The sequence below is a fragment of the Nannobrachium achirus genome (genome assembly GCF_963921795.1).
Source record: "Nannobrachium achirus genome assembly, chromosome: 7".
Taxonomy (NCBI): domain Eukaryota; kingdom Metazoa; phylum Chordata; class Actinopteri; order Myctophiformes; family Myctophidae; genus Nannobrachium; species Nannobrachium achirus.
This window is the reverse complement of record NC_137816.1, coordinates 43,762,949-43,777,681: the sequence shown is the minus strand read 5'-3', so window position 1 is coordinate 43,777,681 and position 14,733 is coordinate 43,762,949. Positions and strand designations below refer to the sequence as shown.

The following is a 14,733-nucleotide window of genomic DNA, read 5'->3' as shown; positions in this document are numbered from 1 at the left end:
GGAGGGGGGGGGGGGGGGGGGGGGTCCTAATACATAATATTCTTAGATGGGGTCGACGGCCAAATACATATAATTCTAGGGGTCCTTGACAAGAAAAATTTTGAGAACCACTGACATAGAAACATGCGTTTTTGTGACAGGTGAATTGACCTTGTAAATAAAGTATAGTTTCAGTGATGTCTACCTGGATAGTATTCATGACTCCATTGGCCAGCACGGCCATCTTGCCAGCCACGGTCTTCACTCCTTGTTTGAACTGAGCTATGTCTGGGCCTGATGGAAGCACGCTGTCGAAGCCCGCCGCACCTGGAGAAGATAATCATTTACACCAGTGGTTCTCAACCTGTGGGTCGGGACCCCCAGGGGGGTCCCCACATTATTTTGGGCGATCCCCAGAGGATTAACTTAATGTGCAACATTGTTTTCTCACTCAACAGTAAACAGACCAACATAAAGTTTGAGTGTATAGAGGGTATCTGCACATTTCTAAAGTGACAATTTAAGGACTTTTTAATACCTACCTCTAAAATTACAAATTGGTTGAGAACCACTGTTATACAGGATAATGTGACCTACCTGAGGTGCGGTCGGTGCCGTCTCCAAACAGGTCGGCAGAGCTGATGGAGGTACTGCTGGACATGCCCTCCAGGCGGGTCTTAGCGTCGTACTAGGGATGGGACCAGATGAACATGTCATGATTATTGTGACCAAAGAAATTGCAACTTATGATATTATCGCTATAATCAAAATAGCCCCAACATCCATTATTCTGGGGCGGAACATTTGCCAAAAAATAGCAGATCTGCAAGCTCACGACGCGTCGCGTTGTTAGCTTGTAGATCAGCTATTTTTTTGGCAAAGGAGATTCGTTAGAGAATATAATAAAAAAAAGACTGTATCAAGTATGTTATTTCCAGGACCGTTTTACCAATCATAGAGGGTTTAAATGGTACCAGATAATAGCTCGGCAAATAAAAGGTGAATTTGCCCCCTATGTATGACGGAGGATCATTTCATGATACATTTAAATCTCCACAATACGATTATTGTGAGGGTTTTTTTATCACGATAAACGATAACCATCCAATCCCTACGTCGTACTGCCAGAGAAAACAACCGTGTCAGGAAGAACTCTACCCGTGTTGCAAAACTCACTCCACCAAAGTTTCTTTTTGACGTAGGCATTGTCTTTTTAGGCATTTGACAACCTTATACATAAAAAAAAAATTGATAGTGGAAATAGCCGATCTACACTCTCTGCTATTTCCACTATTTTTGAAAATGTTTGAACATATATGAACATTTTTCAACATGGAAACGATCATGACGGTTATGACAAAATAATTGCAATTATGTTAAATAATTGTGATTATATGATTAAACAATATTACACAAGAGGTTGTGCATTATCACGGTTATTTGGCCCGACAGCCTTGCTGCTCCGTAGGCAGGGCTGAAGGGTGTAATATTGCAATTATACAACTGTTGCCCTTAACTCATACAGTGCCATCCGGCCACAAGGGGTGCTAGAGTGCCAGAAATTTCTCCATTGACCTTCTTTATAGCTTTCGTCGACCCTCTCCCAACTGGCTTGTGTTTTCACTCCGGTCAATCCTATGGGTGTCCAGAGGAGGAAGCTAGCTGACACGTAGCCAAAATGCTAACCCATTTAGAAGCCCGATCTAAAGCTATTTCAGCCGCAAAAAACTTTCTCTTTGGGTCTGGGGACACAATCCGGAGAAAATCCTGTCTAAAGATGTGATTTATTATTGGAGTGGGCGGCGCGATTCGGCCGTTAGCGCGAATACGGCCCGTGGATGGCCGAGTCTAAGTCCCGGCCAAGGATGGACGTCTAGACCGGGGCTTCGTTGAGGCCTCCGATAAAATAATTCATTTTATTAAATATCCCGGACATGTTCGGGATAGGCACCCTGGAATACGTCGCGCCGCCTACAATGAACATTTGGTGAACATTGGGGGGGGTCTAAACTTTATTTTAAACCATTTTCAATGGAATAAATCGTCGGAGCATCTAGCGTCTCTCGTTGGTGAGCGCTGGGCGAGCCGGGACCACCCACGTTGCTCCAAGCAGCTCGGGGTAAGTAAAATAGCAAATAAAAAATTGTTTTTGATCCCGAATATCCCGAACTAGTTCGGGATAGGCACTAAAAGGGTTAAAAAAAAAAAGAAAAAAAAAAAAGAACACGTCAACTTCATTTCATTGTAATTAAGATATTCGATAGGAATGTGTACATTTTTAATGCCTCATTTAGCGACCATGTCCCTGAACTGCACATGAAAACTGCTATCCTAGCCACCTAGCATAGGATGGGGGAGGGAGAACGCTTGCTCTCTTGACCAACGCAGCTGATTTCTTTATGTGATGAGACAGTGCAGTAGTGCTCATTAACTGCTCTGTTGGAGAGCCTGTTTTTCATTGAGAGCCTGACTACCTGTTGTATAATATGTAATCATTGTGACATTTCTAGGTGTATTCAGTGTTTTGTTGGGTTTAGTTTCAGAAAGCAGCGGTTGCTCACCTCAGCGCTGCTCTCTCGACCAAAGAACATGTCAGAGGAGATGGCCTTGGCGTTGGCAAACTTCTGCCTGGCCTCGCTCGACTCGGCCACCGGGGGCGCCGTCACCTCAGCTTTCCTTCTGCTGGGAAGCCTGGAGCAAAACCATGGAAACACCCGTTATGAATGCTGCGTTTACACTGCAGCTCAATCTGATCCGTTTATCAAATGTTATCTTTGGGACTGACTGTCCCAGGGGTTAAAGCAAAAAAAAAAAAAATCCCAAGACTGAATTCTTTCAGACCATGTCCCAACTCCCAATATGTGAATTTTGAGACATGACAATATTTGGGGTGTCTCCCGTAAGTTCTGACCTGCCTTCCTTCACTGAATGTGTGTGTGCCTGCCAATCCATGCTTCATTTAATAGAAGTATCTTCTGAAGTTCTGTTGTATGCTCTGTTGTATATCTTACCAATTCAAATACTCCTATCTTGAAATTATAACAGCTTTTTAGTTTGGAGATCACTTGACTAGCGTTTTGACGACTTTGTCATTCACACCGCTTATTCCCCCAGGACTGAAAACTTTAACCCTTGCTGTCCACAGTACACTAACAACGCACAAAGGTAACATCCCCAAGATCCATTATCCTGGGGCGGAACATTTGCCAAAAGAATAGCAGATCTACAAGCTCACAACGCATCGCTACGCGTTGTGAGCTTGTAGATCGGCTATGTTTGGCAAAGACATTTGGTAGAGCGTGAAAAAAAAAAAAAAAGTATGTTATTTACAGGTCAGTTTTAACAAATAATGGCAGGCTTAAATGTACCGGATATGCAGCTCGGCAAATAAAAGGTGAATTGATCCCAGTGCATGACGGAGGATCATTTCACAAGAAATTGTAATCTGCACGATACGATTATTATATTGTGAGTGTTTTTTATCACGATAAACGGTAATAACGAGTATCGTCCCATCCCTAGTGTGTGTGTGTGTGTGTGTGTGTGTGTGTGTGTGTGTGTGTGTGTGTGCTGTGCGTGCATGTACCTCTCTCCGATGGGCTGTATACTAGAGATGGTGAGCTCCTCTTTGGGCGGCTCTTTCTCCAGGGCCCAGGAGGTGCCGAAGGAGGCTGCACTGCCCTCCGAGTCCCATCCGGACCCAAAGGAGTCTCCCACCGTGAAGGGGTTGTCCTTGTACCTAAACACCAAAACCACTGCTCAGTTGGATTTATTTTCAGGCAATATGACAAAAACGAGTCACCTAGTTTTAGTCATATTTTTGTCAAAGTTGTAGTTTTAGTCGACTAAATATCATTAGCTTCTAGCCGACTAAATACCAGTACACGGATTTTAGTCACCTAGTTTTAGTCATATTTCTTGTCACAGTTGTATTTTAGTCGACTACATATCATGAAGATTTTTAGCAGACAAAATACCAGTACAGTTAATTTTAGTCACCTAGTTTTAATCATATTTTTGTCAAGTTGTAGTCATATTTTTTTTGTCAAGGTTGTAGTTTTAGTCCACTAAATATCATGAACATTTTAGCTGACAAAATACCAGTACAGTATATTTTAGTTACCTAGTTTTAGTCATATTTTTGTCAAAGTTGTAATTTTAGTCGACTAAATATGACGAGTACAGTAGATTTTGTTAAAAAATAATAATCTATGGACCATAAGTTGCACACGGATCATCGCGGTTCTATTTTTTTCCTTTCCGCGTCAAAGAAAAGACGTTTGTCTCCCGTGACCTCCCGTGTACATAATGGACACATGCTGTGTACACAGAGTCCTCGAAAATCAGGTAAAACAATAGGAAAAAGCCTTGGCAGTAATCTACATTAGTTTGTTTAAAACTGGTGGCAGTCAAAGTGCTAAGCAGTGCTTCAGTACTTAGGAGGTCCGGAGGTGAAGCCAGGCTCGTCAAACATGTCCAGTTTGGAGCGAGGAGAGGATTTGGCACCGACGGGCGTCTCCTGTTCGATCACCTGCATCTCTGACATCACCGAGTGGGAGACAGCACTGGGACACACGCACGCACGCACGCACACGCACACACACACACACACACACACACACACACACACACACACACACACACACACACACACACACACACACACACACTTCCATTACTACACTCCCGAACAGTGGGTCGGGAGTCTGGACCCATATGCGGGTCGCGGACACATTTTTAGGGTTCACGAGTAAATATCTCTAAAGATTCAACTCAACATTCAACTCAAAAGTTGAATGAATAAATAAATAAATGAAATCAAAATAATTCCACAAAAATATAAACTAAATCCATTCATTAGAGGGATAAAAATACATTTAAGAAGCATGGTAGATCTAAACTACAAGCTCGGGCTAGGATTAGACATGTAGAGGTTAAGTATAGGGTTAGCATTATGCATTTGTTATAATTAAATAGTCAACGTACATGCTCTGTTTTCACTAGGGTGGGTCCTGGGGAGACAAGTCATTTATTTATCCTTTGCGTCTCAAGCTAAAATGTTTTGGAACCACCGCTTATGAGGACTTCAGCATTTTTCGAACAGCGACTTTATGAAAGCCAGTTTTAAAATGTGTTGCCCTTTTCAACCCCAACCCTTAAAGCCGAGAACAGACAATCTACAAGCTGACCACGCGAGCTGACCAATTGTAGATCGACTATATTCTGTGCGCAACGTTGGCATGAGGCCACGGATAAATCTTGCATAATTCCAACCCTACACGTAACCTCTAAATGTCTAATCCTAGTCTGAATATTTTCCTATTTGTCAGCCCAATTTATTTTCCTTTTCTATAAAACAACATTATCTCTTGTGACAGTGCCACCGCTACCATGATGAGCGGAAAAGAAAAGAAAGAAAAAAAGAGCCAAGCCGATCATCATCATAATAAATATTATGTATATGTAATCATGGCGTGCCATGTCTATTTGTCAAAACTACTAGGGACTTCTGGCCGATATCGATAATATCCAATATAATTAATTGCTGTTATAGCTGATAACCGATATAAACCAATGTCAATGTGAACTCGTTCTGTATTAAAATTATAATATATTTGTCCAATCTAAAAATGGCATACACCTGTACATTTTATTTTCAAAAAGCAATGTCTCTTTATACCAAAACTAGGTATGCACCATTATTGAATGAAGGAATAATAGTTTTATTTAAAAATGTTCCAACTTGTTGACATTTTTTTACGCTTGCCCAGAAAACACTGATAATCTGCAGCCTTCATCATCACACAAAAGCCTTTTTGAGGCTTTAAAAAACTAAAACCGATATATTATTTTGATATCGGTTCGATACCGATATTTCATTTTAAGGCCAACATCATCCGATAATGATATGATGGCCTATTAATTGCCCATCCCTCAAAAACTACTATACTATACATCAGATATCTGGAACTCAAAAGTATACTAATACTAATTCATAATTTGGGGCCCCCGGGGCCCCCATGTTGGGGTGGGTGATATGGAAAGATACAATATCATGATATTTTTCCAAGCAGTATCACAATACACAATATTAGCAGTAAGACTCCCTAATCGGGAGATAAGCGACCGTAGGTGGCTTATCTCCACAAATAGGGCAAAAATGTGTTTTTCCAAAATCTTCCTGATCCATGTTGATGACATGAGTGTAGACATGCTGTGTAGTGATATTCGTGATTTTAGGGCATAAACTGTAGGAGCAGTGTCCAAAAATGTGTTTTAAAAATCGGCCTGAAGGTGGCGCTAGAATAGGGCCATGTGAGAAATGAGGGGTGGGGTCTCCGCGTTGCCTTGGCGGACGAATAGGTACCGGCCCCGGCTCTCCCGGACGCTCCTAGCCCGAGTTACGGCATTTTATGTGCGCTGCAGTGGCAGGGGGTCCTCCACTGGGGGCGCCACCACTTTTGCATCCGTTCTGGAGCACCAGGAGTCGGTGGTCCCCGGGAATTCCCCGTGAGCAGCCCCGTTGGGGTGGTCATTTGGTCATTTTTGCACATTTGGTCATTTTTTACATCTGGGGGTCCCTGGGGCTCCGGGGGTCCTTGGAGGTTGTAGTTTGGCAGTCAAGGAGTGTGTGTGCAAAATTTGGCATGGATGGGGTCAGCGGTTGTAGAGATATGAGCAGGGCAAAAGTGTGACGGACTGACTCACTCACTCACTCACCCACGGACAGCCGGTGGAGGTTTTGGTAGTAAATGCGACCTACGGTCGCAATCACAATTCATTTTCATGTTGGTTTTTATGGTTGTTTTTCAAGTTACCAGTACAACCAACTACAAGGTAACACACACTAAAAGAAAAAGGAGTAACAGACCATTTACACCAGCGGTCCTCAAAGTAGGGTCCAGAGACTCTGTGGGTTTTTTATCACGATAAACGATAATAACGATAATAACTGATTTAGACCAAAATGCAGGTTTAAATTCAATTCTGCAATGAATCTCTATATTAACAATTCAACAGATTTGTTGTCATAAGGCTCCCTCATTGTATCATGAGATTCACAATATATACGATATCTCTGAAAAGGCATATCGTAGATATACATTGTATCTAGGGATGCCCCGATCAGGGTTTTTTTGCTCCCGATCCGATACCGATCAAATATTATTGCTTCCGATTCGATCCCGATCTTTCCCGATCCGATCTTTTGGCAAGGCATTAAGAAGAAAAAAAAATTCTATTCATTCTATCACTTGGTTCTCAACCTTTTCAGGCCGTGACCCCCAAAATAATCATATTTTAACTGGGGACCCCCGACCCTGAAGAGTTGAGGAAGTATATTTTGTATAACACGGTTCTATTGTGAAAATAGCAGATCTACATGCTCACAACGCCTCGCAACGCGAGGAGTTGTGAGCATGTAGATCGGCTATTTTCACAATTTCTGGCTTTAATATTTGACAATTTGGCCAATGTTTAATTTGTCATTTTAGAGGTATTAAAAAGTCCTTAATTTTTCACTTTCGAAATGTGCAGATACCCTCTATACACTTAAACTTTATGTTGATTTGTTTACTGTTGAGAGAGAAAACAATGTTGCACATTAAGTTAATCATCTGGGGACCCCCCCAAAATAATTTGAGGACCCCCCTGGGGGTCCCGACCCACAGGTTGAGAACCACTGAGCTAGTTGACAGTGCAGAGAGACATAATTGCCTTCCTTTGATCCATTAGCAAGGGGCCAATTACTACTTATTGGCATCAGCTGCCAGCTGTACACAGAGTCTGACACAATCACCTTCCCTCTGCAGTGCTCTGTCTGTCTCATTTCTCCAAAAGCCCTTGAATATGATTGAAAATGATTAAGGATTACTGTGATTATGGTAAGCTTACATTTCATATCGCATTCACCTTACCTGTAACTTTCAGTACTCCCAGAAAATATTTTTTTGAAAAAAAAAAAAAAAAACTTTTTTTTTTCCCCCGATTTCTTTTCCCCGATCTCCGATCTTATAAAAACGGCCATATCGGCGGCCGATCCGATCACGTGATCGGGATCGGGCAACACTTGTATCGTCTCAAAGTTATTCATCACCATATCGCCCACCCTACCCCCATGTTTTGGGAACCCCTGGTTTGGTTGAAGAGGAGCTTTTACCTCCTGTGGCCGAAGCCCATGCCCAGCCTCTCGGCCTGCTCTCTCTTCTTGCCCTCCATGTTCTGGATCTTCTTGTCCTCCATCTTCCGGTCAATCTCCAGCTCCTTGTAGGCCAGACGCATGGAGGCCACACTAGATAGATAGATAGATACCTTTATTATCTCAAGGGGGAAAAGCAGTCGCCCAGAGGCAGCACAGCAGTAGGCCTAGACTTACGTATTTAATGCTTTAACTATCGAAAAAAAATCTATTTTTCAATAGTTTAAGCATAAAATAATAATACGCAATAATGCGTACCTGATCTAAATGGCTTAAGGATACAAAGTTACAGAGAAGTATGAAAAATAAAACATATATACTGTTGTGTACAGTCAAAAAGAGCAAGGCACAATAAAACATTTAAGGGGGTTCCAGACGATACGCGGTCACCGCGTCCTAGTAATTCATTTTCAATGAGAGGCGGGCGGCTATTTTGGCCGCACGGAGAAGTTTTGGGGCGGCGAGGCGAGCGGGCGCAGTCCCGTGAAATCCCCGTGGGCATGTGCATGCGTACGCGGGTGGTGAGAGCTGGATTGTGTTCATCTTTGTGAAATACCGCGCAGCGTTTATTCGTGGAGCGAGTGTGTTTGTGTCTCACCGCGGCACGGCCACTGCTGATCCTAGCGGGAGCCCCTGCGGCAACCGCTGCTCGTTTGAAGAGCCCCATATACATAAAGTGTCATACAGTATGTTCTTCTTTTATTGAGCCTTTTTGACACTGGGGACGGGACCACATGGACATGACATGTCACCATGTTGGTGGGGTGATAATTAAGCAATATTACATGAGAGGGTGTGGGTTATGGTGATTATTGGCATGCCTGCGTTGCTGCTTAGGCAGAGCACAAGCGAAAGCTGGGATCCTCTCGGATCCTTGCGGGTAAATGCATTTAGGAATGCCCCGAATTGCCCGAAAGAAACCCGGGCAATTGGACCCTACCCTGCCCTGAGAGAGTCAATATTTTAGCCCTGGAACGGCTCGGGTAATCGGTTCCTGGCAGACCCGTGCTATCCTCTACTCCAGTGGTTCTCAACCTTTTCAGGCTGCGACCCCTAAAATAATCATATCTGAACTGGGGACCCCCCCACCCTGACAAGCACTAAGATTTGAGGCATTGCATTTTGTACAACACGGTTCTATTGTGAAAATAGCAGATCTACATGCTCACAACGCTTCGCAACGCTAGGCGTTGTGAGCATGTAGATCTGCTATTTTCACAATTTCTGTATCAAATATTTGACAATTTGGCCAATGTTTAATTTGTCATTTTAGAGGTATAAAAAAGTCCTTAAATTGTCACCTTAGAAATATGCAGATACCCTCTATACATTTAAACATTATGTTGGTTGGTTTGCTGTTGAGAGAGAAAACAATGTTGCACATAAGTCAATCATCTAGGGACCCCTCAAAATAATTTGGGGACCCCCCTGGGGGTCCCGACCCACAGGTTGAGAACCACTGCTCTACTCTATAGCAATGATTACCATCTCAACATAGAGCTATTTAACACTTATTTGCCTAAACAATATCCCTTACAGCTCCTTTAGATGTCACAGGGCAGCTTTTTAAACTGTACTCACATGGACTCCTCAGCTTGTTTCTTAGCTTCGGCAGCCTGTTCTTCTCGCTGCTTCTCGGCCACCTGCGCTTGTTTCTCCACCTCGGTGAAGCTCTTGCTGCTCACCTTCTGAGCGCCCAGGCCCTTCTTGGCACCCAGCTGAGGGACACAGGATCAGATAGAACAGTGGTTCTCAACCTTTTCAGGCCGTGACCCCCAAAATAATCATATTTTAACAGTGGACCCCCATCCCGACGAGCACCAAGAGTTGAGGCGTTACATTTTGCATAACACTGTTCTATTCTGAAAATAGAAGATCTTGTAGATGAGCTATATGTGAAACATTTTTGCCTTTAACTCATTTACGGCCACCGAAAAAAAAATTTTCCCCCCGATATGACTTAATTATGTCATATTGGGATATCGGACACGACATCACCGATCCTAATCAAAAGTAATAATAAAAAAAAGTCTGGCCCTGTTACAGATGTTGTCCAAAAATCATGCAGATCGGTACACAGTATCTCTATAGCCATTAAACAAAACGGGTATTTCTTACATTTATGCTCCTACATAATATCATGCAGGCACCAGTTAAAGTTACTTTCCATCCCTCATATACTGTGTGCACAGTGCACATCCCATAACCCACACACTGCACATCATTTCGGAGCTCATATCTTTGAACGGGTAAGGGCTAGTGAATATAATCACACAATTGTAAGCCCATAACCAAACGTTTTAGTATATAATTATTCATTAAACGATATCCCTTAATCTTAACCAGCAAACTTTGTTTCATGGCTCCTCCACTCTTGTCTCACGAGAGACGAGACACGAGTTGCCATTGAATTTTGCACTCAGTTGCACAGACTGCACTCTTATTTGAACTGAAGCCTACCCTACAATTAACTCAATTAGCGCCGATCCCGAGAATACTCGTGAAAAACACTCGAGTAGCACATGATGCCGATCCCGAGTATACTCGTGAAAAGTACTCTATTACTGTAACGGCGGTACTCTATTACCTGTTGGTGCCGGAAGGTCCTGACACGATCGCCCTCGCCGATTCATCATCATCACGGATCCACGAGCACAAAATAGTAATCCCATAACATTGAGGCAGACGGGGAATCTCATCTTTAATGTCCATTATCTCAAAACAACACTTTTAAAGGGAGGATGGCAGTAGATTCTCGCTTATATAACACATGTTGAAAAGCACCGATCCGCCATTACACAACCACATGTTGACGATGACCGCTTCCTGTGAATGACGCGATGACGTCAAACCGGAAGTGTTTACGCTATGGACTTCTGGCCTTCAAAATAAGACAACGGTCGTGGATGCAGCCTGCGGGAGGCACGCTGGACATTTTAATCCGTTAATTTCAGGAGCACTAAATGAGTTAATACATGGCTTTAATTGAAAGGTGATGCATTTGTTATACTTGCTATGTAGCCTTCTGTAAGTATCGGGTATCGGTAAATTATCGAAAAATATCCAAATTAATATATCGGATCGAAATTGAAAAACCTGTATGGGTGCATCCCTAGTATTGGAATGACAGTCATAGACAGGCATACTCGCCGATACCAGCATCGGTAGCGGAACCACTCAAGTGTTATGAAGTAAATACATCACTCACCCCTTTTTTAGCAGCCATGGGCTTCTTCTTACCAATGATAGAGGGTTTCACATCTGGAATGGAAAATGAAACACAGCTTAATGACGGACGGACACTTTAAAAAGCACGGCTCCGCTCCAGACTAACTTTTTAGTTGATTGCACTGGGTGCGCTTATGTAGACATTCGTGACACATAGACAATCCTGTTAAATGTTAAGGTGCACTGGTGCGACCGATGACGATGTTTAGTTGCACAGGACAGACTTTTGGGTTGCTCAAATAATTGCAATACGATTTAATTGTGCGTTGGCGAACATATGAATATAAGTTTAATTTCCGTTTGGCTTTGTAATCCAAAATTGCTAATTGCATAAACTTAAATATACGAAGAAATTATTTACATATTTAATAATTGTAGACATGCAAAAATAGCAGAAATGTCGTTACTACATCCCTGCTGCTCCGACTGTTCTACAGCAGAACAACCAACATTCAAAAGTATTTGATGACACTGGCTCATTTCACTTCATGATTACAGTGACAAATATTTCTGTCCGTATACGCAGGCAATGGAATTCTTAAGGGGAACACACACCGGCTGCGGCCATTTTTCAACCGCACGGCAACGCCTGGAAAATAGAACAGTGGTGTATCGGAGCGGCAGGCGAGGCATTAATGCGGCCTGACACTGCCGGTGTGGGTAGGTTCATTCAAAACCACCGGTGTGTAACAATGGAGCAATCTGAAGCTCCATTTACACTCTTCACACTAGGGATGGGACGATATGACGATGTCATGTCACGATTATTGTGACCAAAGAAATATTGCGATTTATGATATTATCGCGACAACCAAAATATCCCCAATATTCATTATCCTGGGGCGGAACAAAATATAGCAGATCGTTGCGACGCGCTGTGAGCTTGTAGATCAACTGTCTTTTGGCAAAGAGATTTGGTACGGTGAAAAAAGACGTTATTTCCAGGTCCGTTTTACCAATTATAGAGGTGAATTGAATTGAAAAAGGTGAATTGATCCCAGAGGATAATTTCACGCTAAATGTAAATCTCCACGATCCGATTATTGTGAGTGTCTTTTTTAAATCACTATAAACGATAATCATGATTGTCGTCCCATCCCTACTGAGCTCTCTTCTTGCCAGCATCCTGCGACAAAGCATAAATGAGCTTTAATCATTCCTCTGGTCCTACTGAAAACACCCCGTCAGCCTTTAAAACAACTGCTGCTTTGACCACACCATTCTCACCAAAACCATCTAGTTTCACTACAAGCAACAAATGCTGTGGCATATCTAGAGCTGCAATACAGCTATATCGAAAAGCTATCTTTATCTGCCACAATGTAAAGCTTGCGAATGTGAGGTTAGTTGTTAGTGTCAGGCACACGCACACACAATGCCTTTCAAGTATAGACAGCCAATGCTCAAATGACTAAGAATAGGGCTGCACAATTATGACTATAGTTAAGAGATGATTGATTATTATGTTTGGTGACAAAGACTTATTTCATCATATTCTGAACCACTTAATCCGGACCCATTTTATGCCTGCTCGGGAATGATGCAAGTTGGAAAGGCTGTTGTACTGTTGTCAGAGTACCTGAGTCACATTGTGTCCTTTTTATACCCAGGTATGGACATTTCTGCATGTCTGTGTCCCTTCTATGCCCATTTATGTTGAGTTCTGTGTCAAGCATGCCCAAATATGGAGTCCAGGCCAGTCTATGACGTCATATTGATGACATCAGGGTACTTTATATATGGATATTTGTGGCTATATAGATATTTTTGGAGATTGACTGATGCGACCTACTTTCCAGCATTACTCCATCGAGTTTGAAGTCGGCCGGGCCCATATATGGGCATAGGGGTTATGGTTAGGCGGTTCGGGACAGCGGGCTCTACAAATAAGCCTATATATATGGGAATACCTGTCAAAGCTACAAAGAAATTACTTGCATATTTAACAACTTTATACTATCAAAACGCGTTGTGAGCTTGTAGATCTGCCATTTCCACTATTTTTTGAAAATGACTGAAAATATGAACTTTTTTTTTCAACATGTAAACGATTGATGATTATGACAAAATAATTGTGATTACGTCAAATAATTGCGATTGGACGATTATGTAATAATTGTGACAGCCCTATCAACACTGCTTTGGATGAATTGTGCAGCCCTAACTAGGCACTCCGATCACCTGTGGGTGTCCAAGTCTCAACTGATGACAAACGCATGGCATCCTCTACAGGACAGGGGTCCTCTAAAGGACAAGATACACCATGAGTCAATGTCACCAAAAAGAATAAATAATTGCGATTAGATGATTATGTAATAATTGTGACAGGCCTTACAAAAAAATGCATTCTGGACAGACTCACCCAGGTTGGCAAGCGGTGAGTTGCACAGTCCATCGATACTTGGCCCTTCCTCTGATTCTGGAAAGAAAAATCGGCATACATGACACATTAGAATGACACAAACCTGAATGAAACAAACTTTCAAATGTGGTTACATGTCCAACATACACTGATAACTAGGGTTGGGACAATGTGAAAATGTCATGTCACAATCGTGAGCAAAATAATAGCGATTTAGGATATTAACGCGTTAATCAAAATATCTCCAACATCCATTATTCTCGGGCGGAACATATGCGGCTCGGCAAATAAAAGGTGAATTGATCCCAGTGCATGACGGAGGACAATTTCACGATAAATGTAAATCTCCACGATACGATTATAGTGAGTGTTTCTTATCACGATAAACGATAATAACACGGTTATTGAGTGGGCCATAAAAGCGCCAAGTGCTCGTTAATGATCTCTCTTATCAATGAAAGCATCGAAGACAACGACCTGTGTGATGCCTTTCATAGAGGGGAGGGGGGAATGTGTTTGTATACACAGTGCACAGACTTCCCTAGTTCCCCTTTAAGGAAAAACTATGAAACAGTGAATCATTTATTTATTTACTTCGGCAGTGAATGAGTTAATGAGTTAAGTTCTTACTTAATGGTATCACAGTGAAAACTCACTTTGAAGAATATCACACAGTAACCCATTAAGACCTGGAACCACTTTAACCATTATTTTATGCTTTGCGTATTAAAAATAAATAAATAATAGCAGTAATTCTTTTGAAAAACCGAATACATGTAATTTTGGGGGTCCTTGACATGAAAAAGTGTGAGAACCACTGATTTAGAAGGTTTTTCAATTTCGATCCGATATATTAATTTGGATATTTCTCGATAATTTACCGATACCCGATACTTACAGAAGGCTACAAGCAAGTATAACAAATGCATTACCTCTCAATTAAAGCCATGTATTAAGCTTGTATGTC

General features: G+C 42.1%; 1 protein-coding gene across 1 annotated transcript in view; it reads right to left on the bottom strand.

Moving 5' to 3' along the window:
• Positions 1-14,733, bottom strand: part of LOC308287870 (ADP-ribosylation factor GTPase-activating protein 2-like) — a 37,415-nt gene that overhangs the window by 12,298 nt on the left and 10,384 nt on the right. Inside the window, exons 7-15 of the mRNA XM_080729189.1 lie at positions 13,767-13,823; positions 11,385-11,437; positions 9,758-9,894; positions 8,138-8,269; positions 4,416-4,544; positions 3,566-3,718; positions 2,541-2,670; positions 577-667; positions 185-306 (exon numbers count right to left, since the gene is read on the bottom strand). Of these exons, the coding sequence (XP_080585315.1) occupies positions 185-306; positions 577-667; positions 2,541-2,670; positions 3,566-3,718; positions 4,416-4,544; positions 8,138-8,269; positions 9,758-9,894; positions 11,385-11,437; positions 13,767-13,823 (1,004 nt within the window). The remainder of the gene's footprint in view (positions 1-184; positions 307-576; positions 668-2,540; positions 2,671-3,565; positions 3,719-4,415; positions 4,545-8,137; positions 8,270-9,757; positions 9,895-11,384; positions 11,438-13,766; positions 13,824-14,733) is intronic.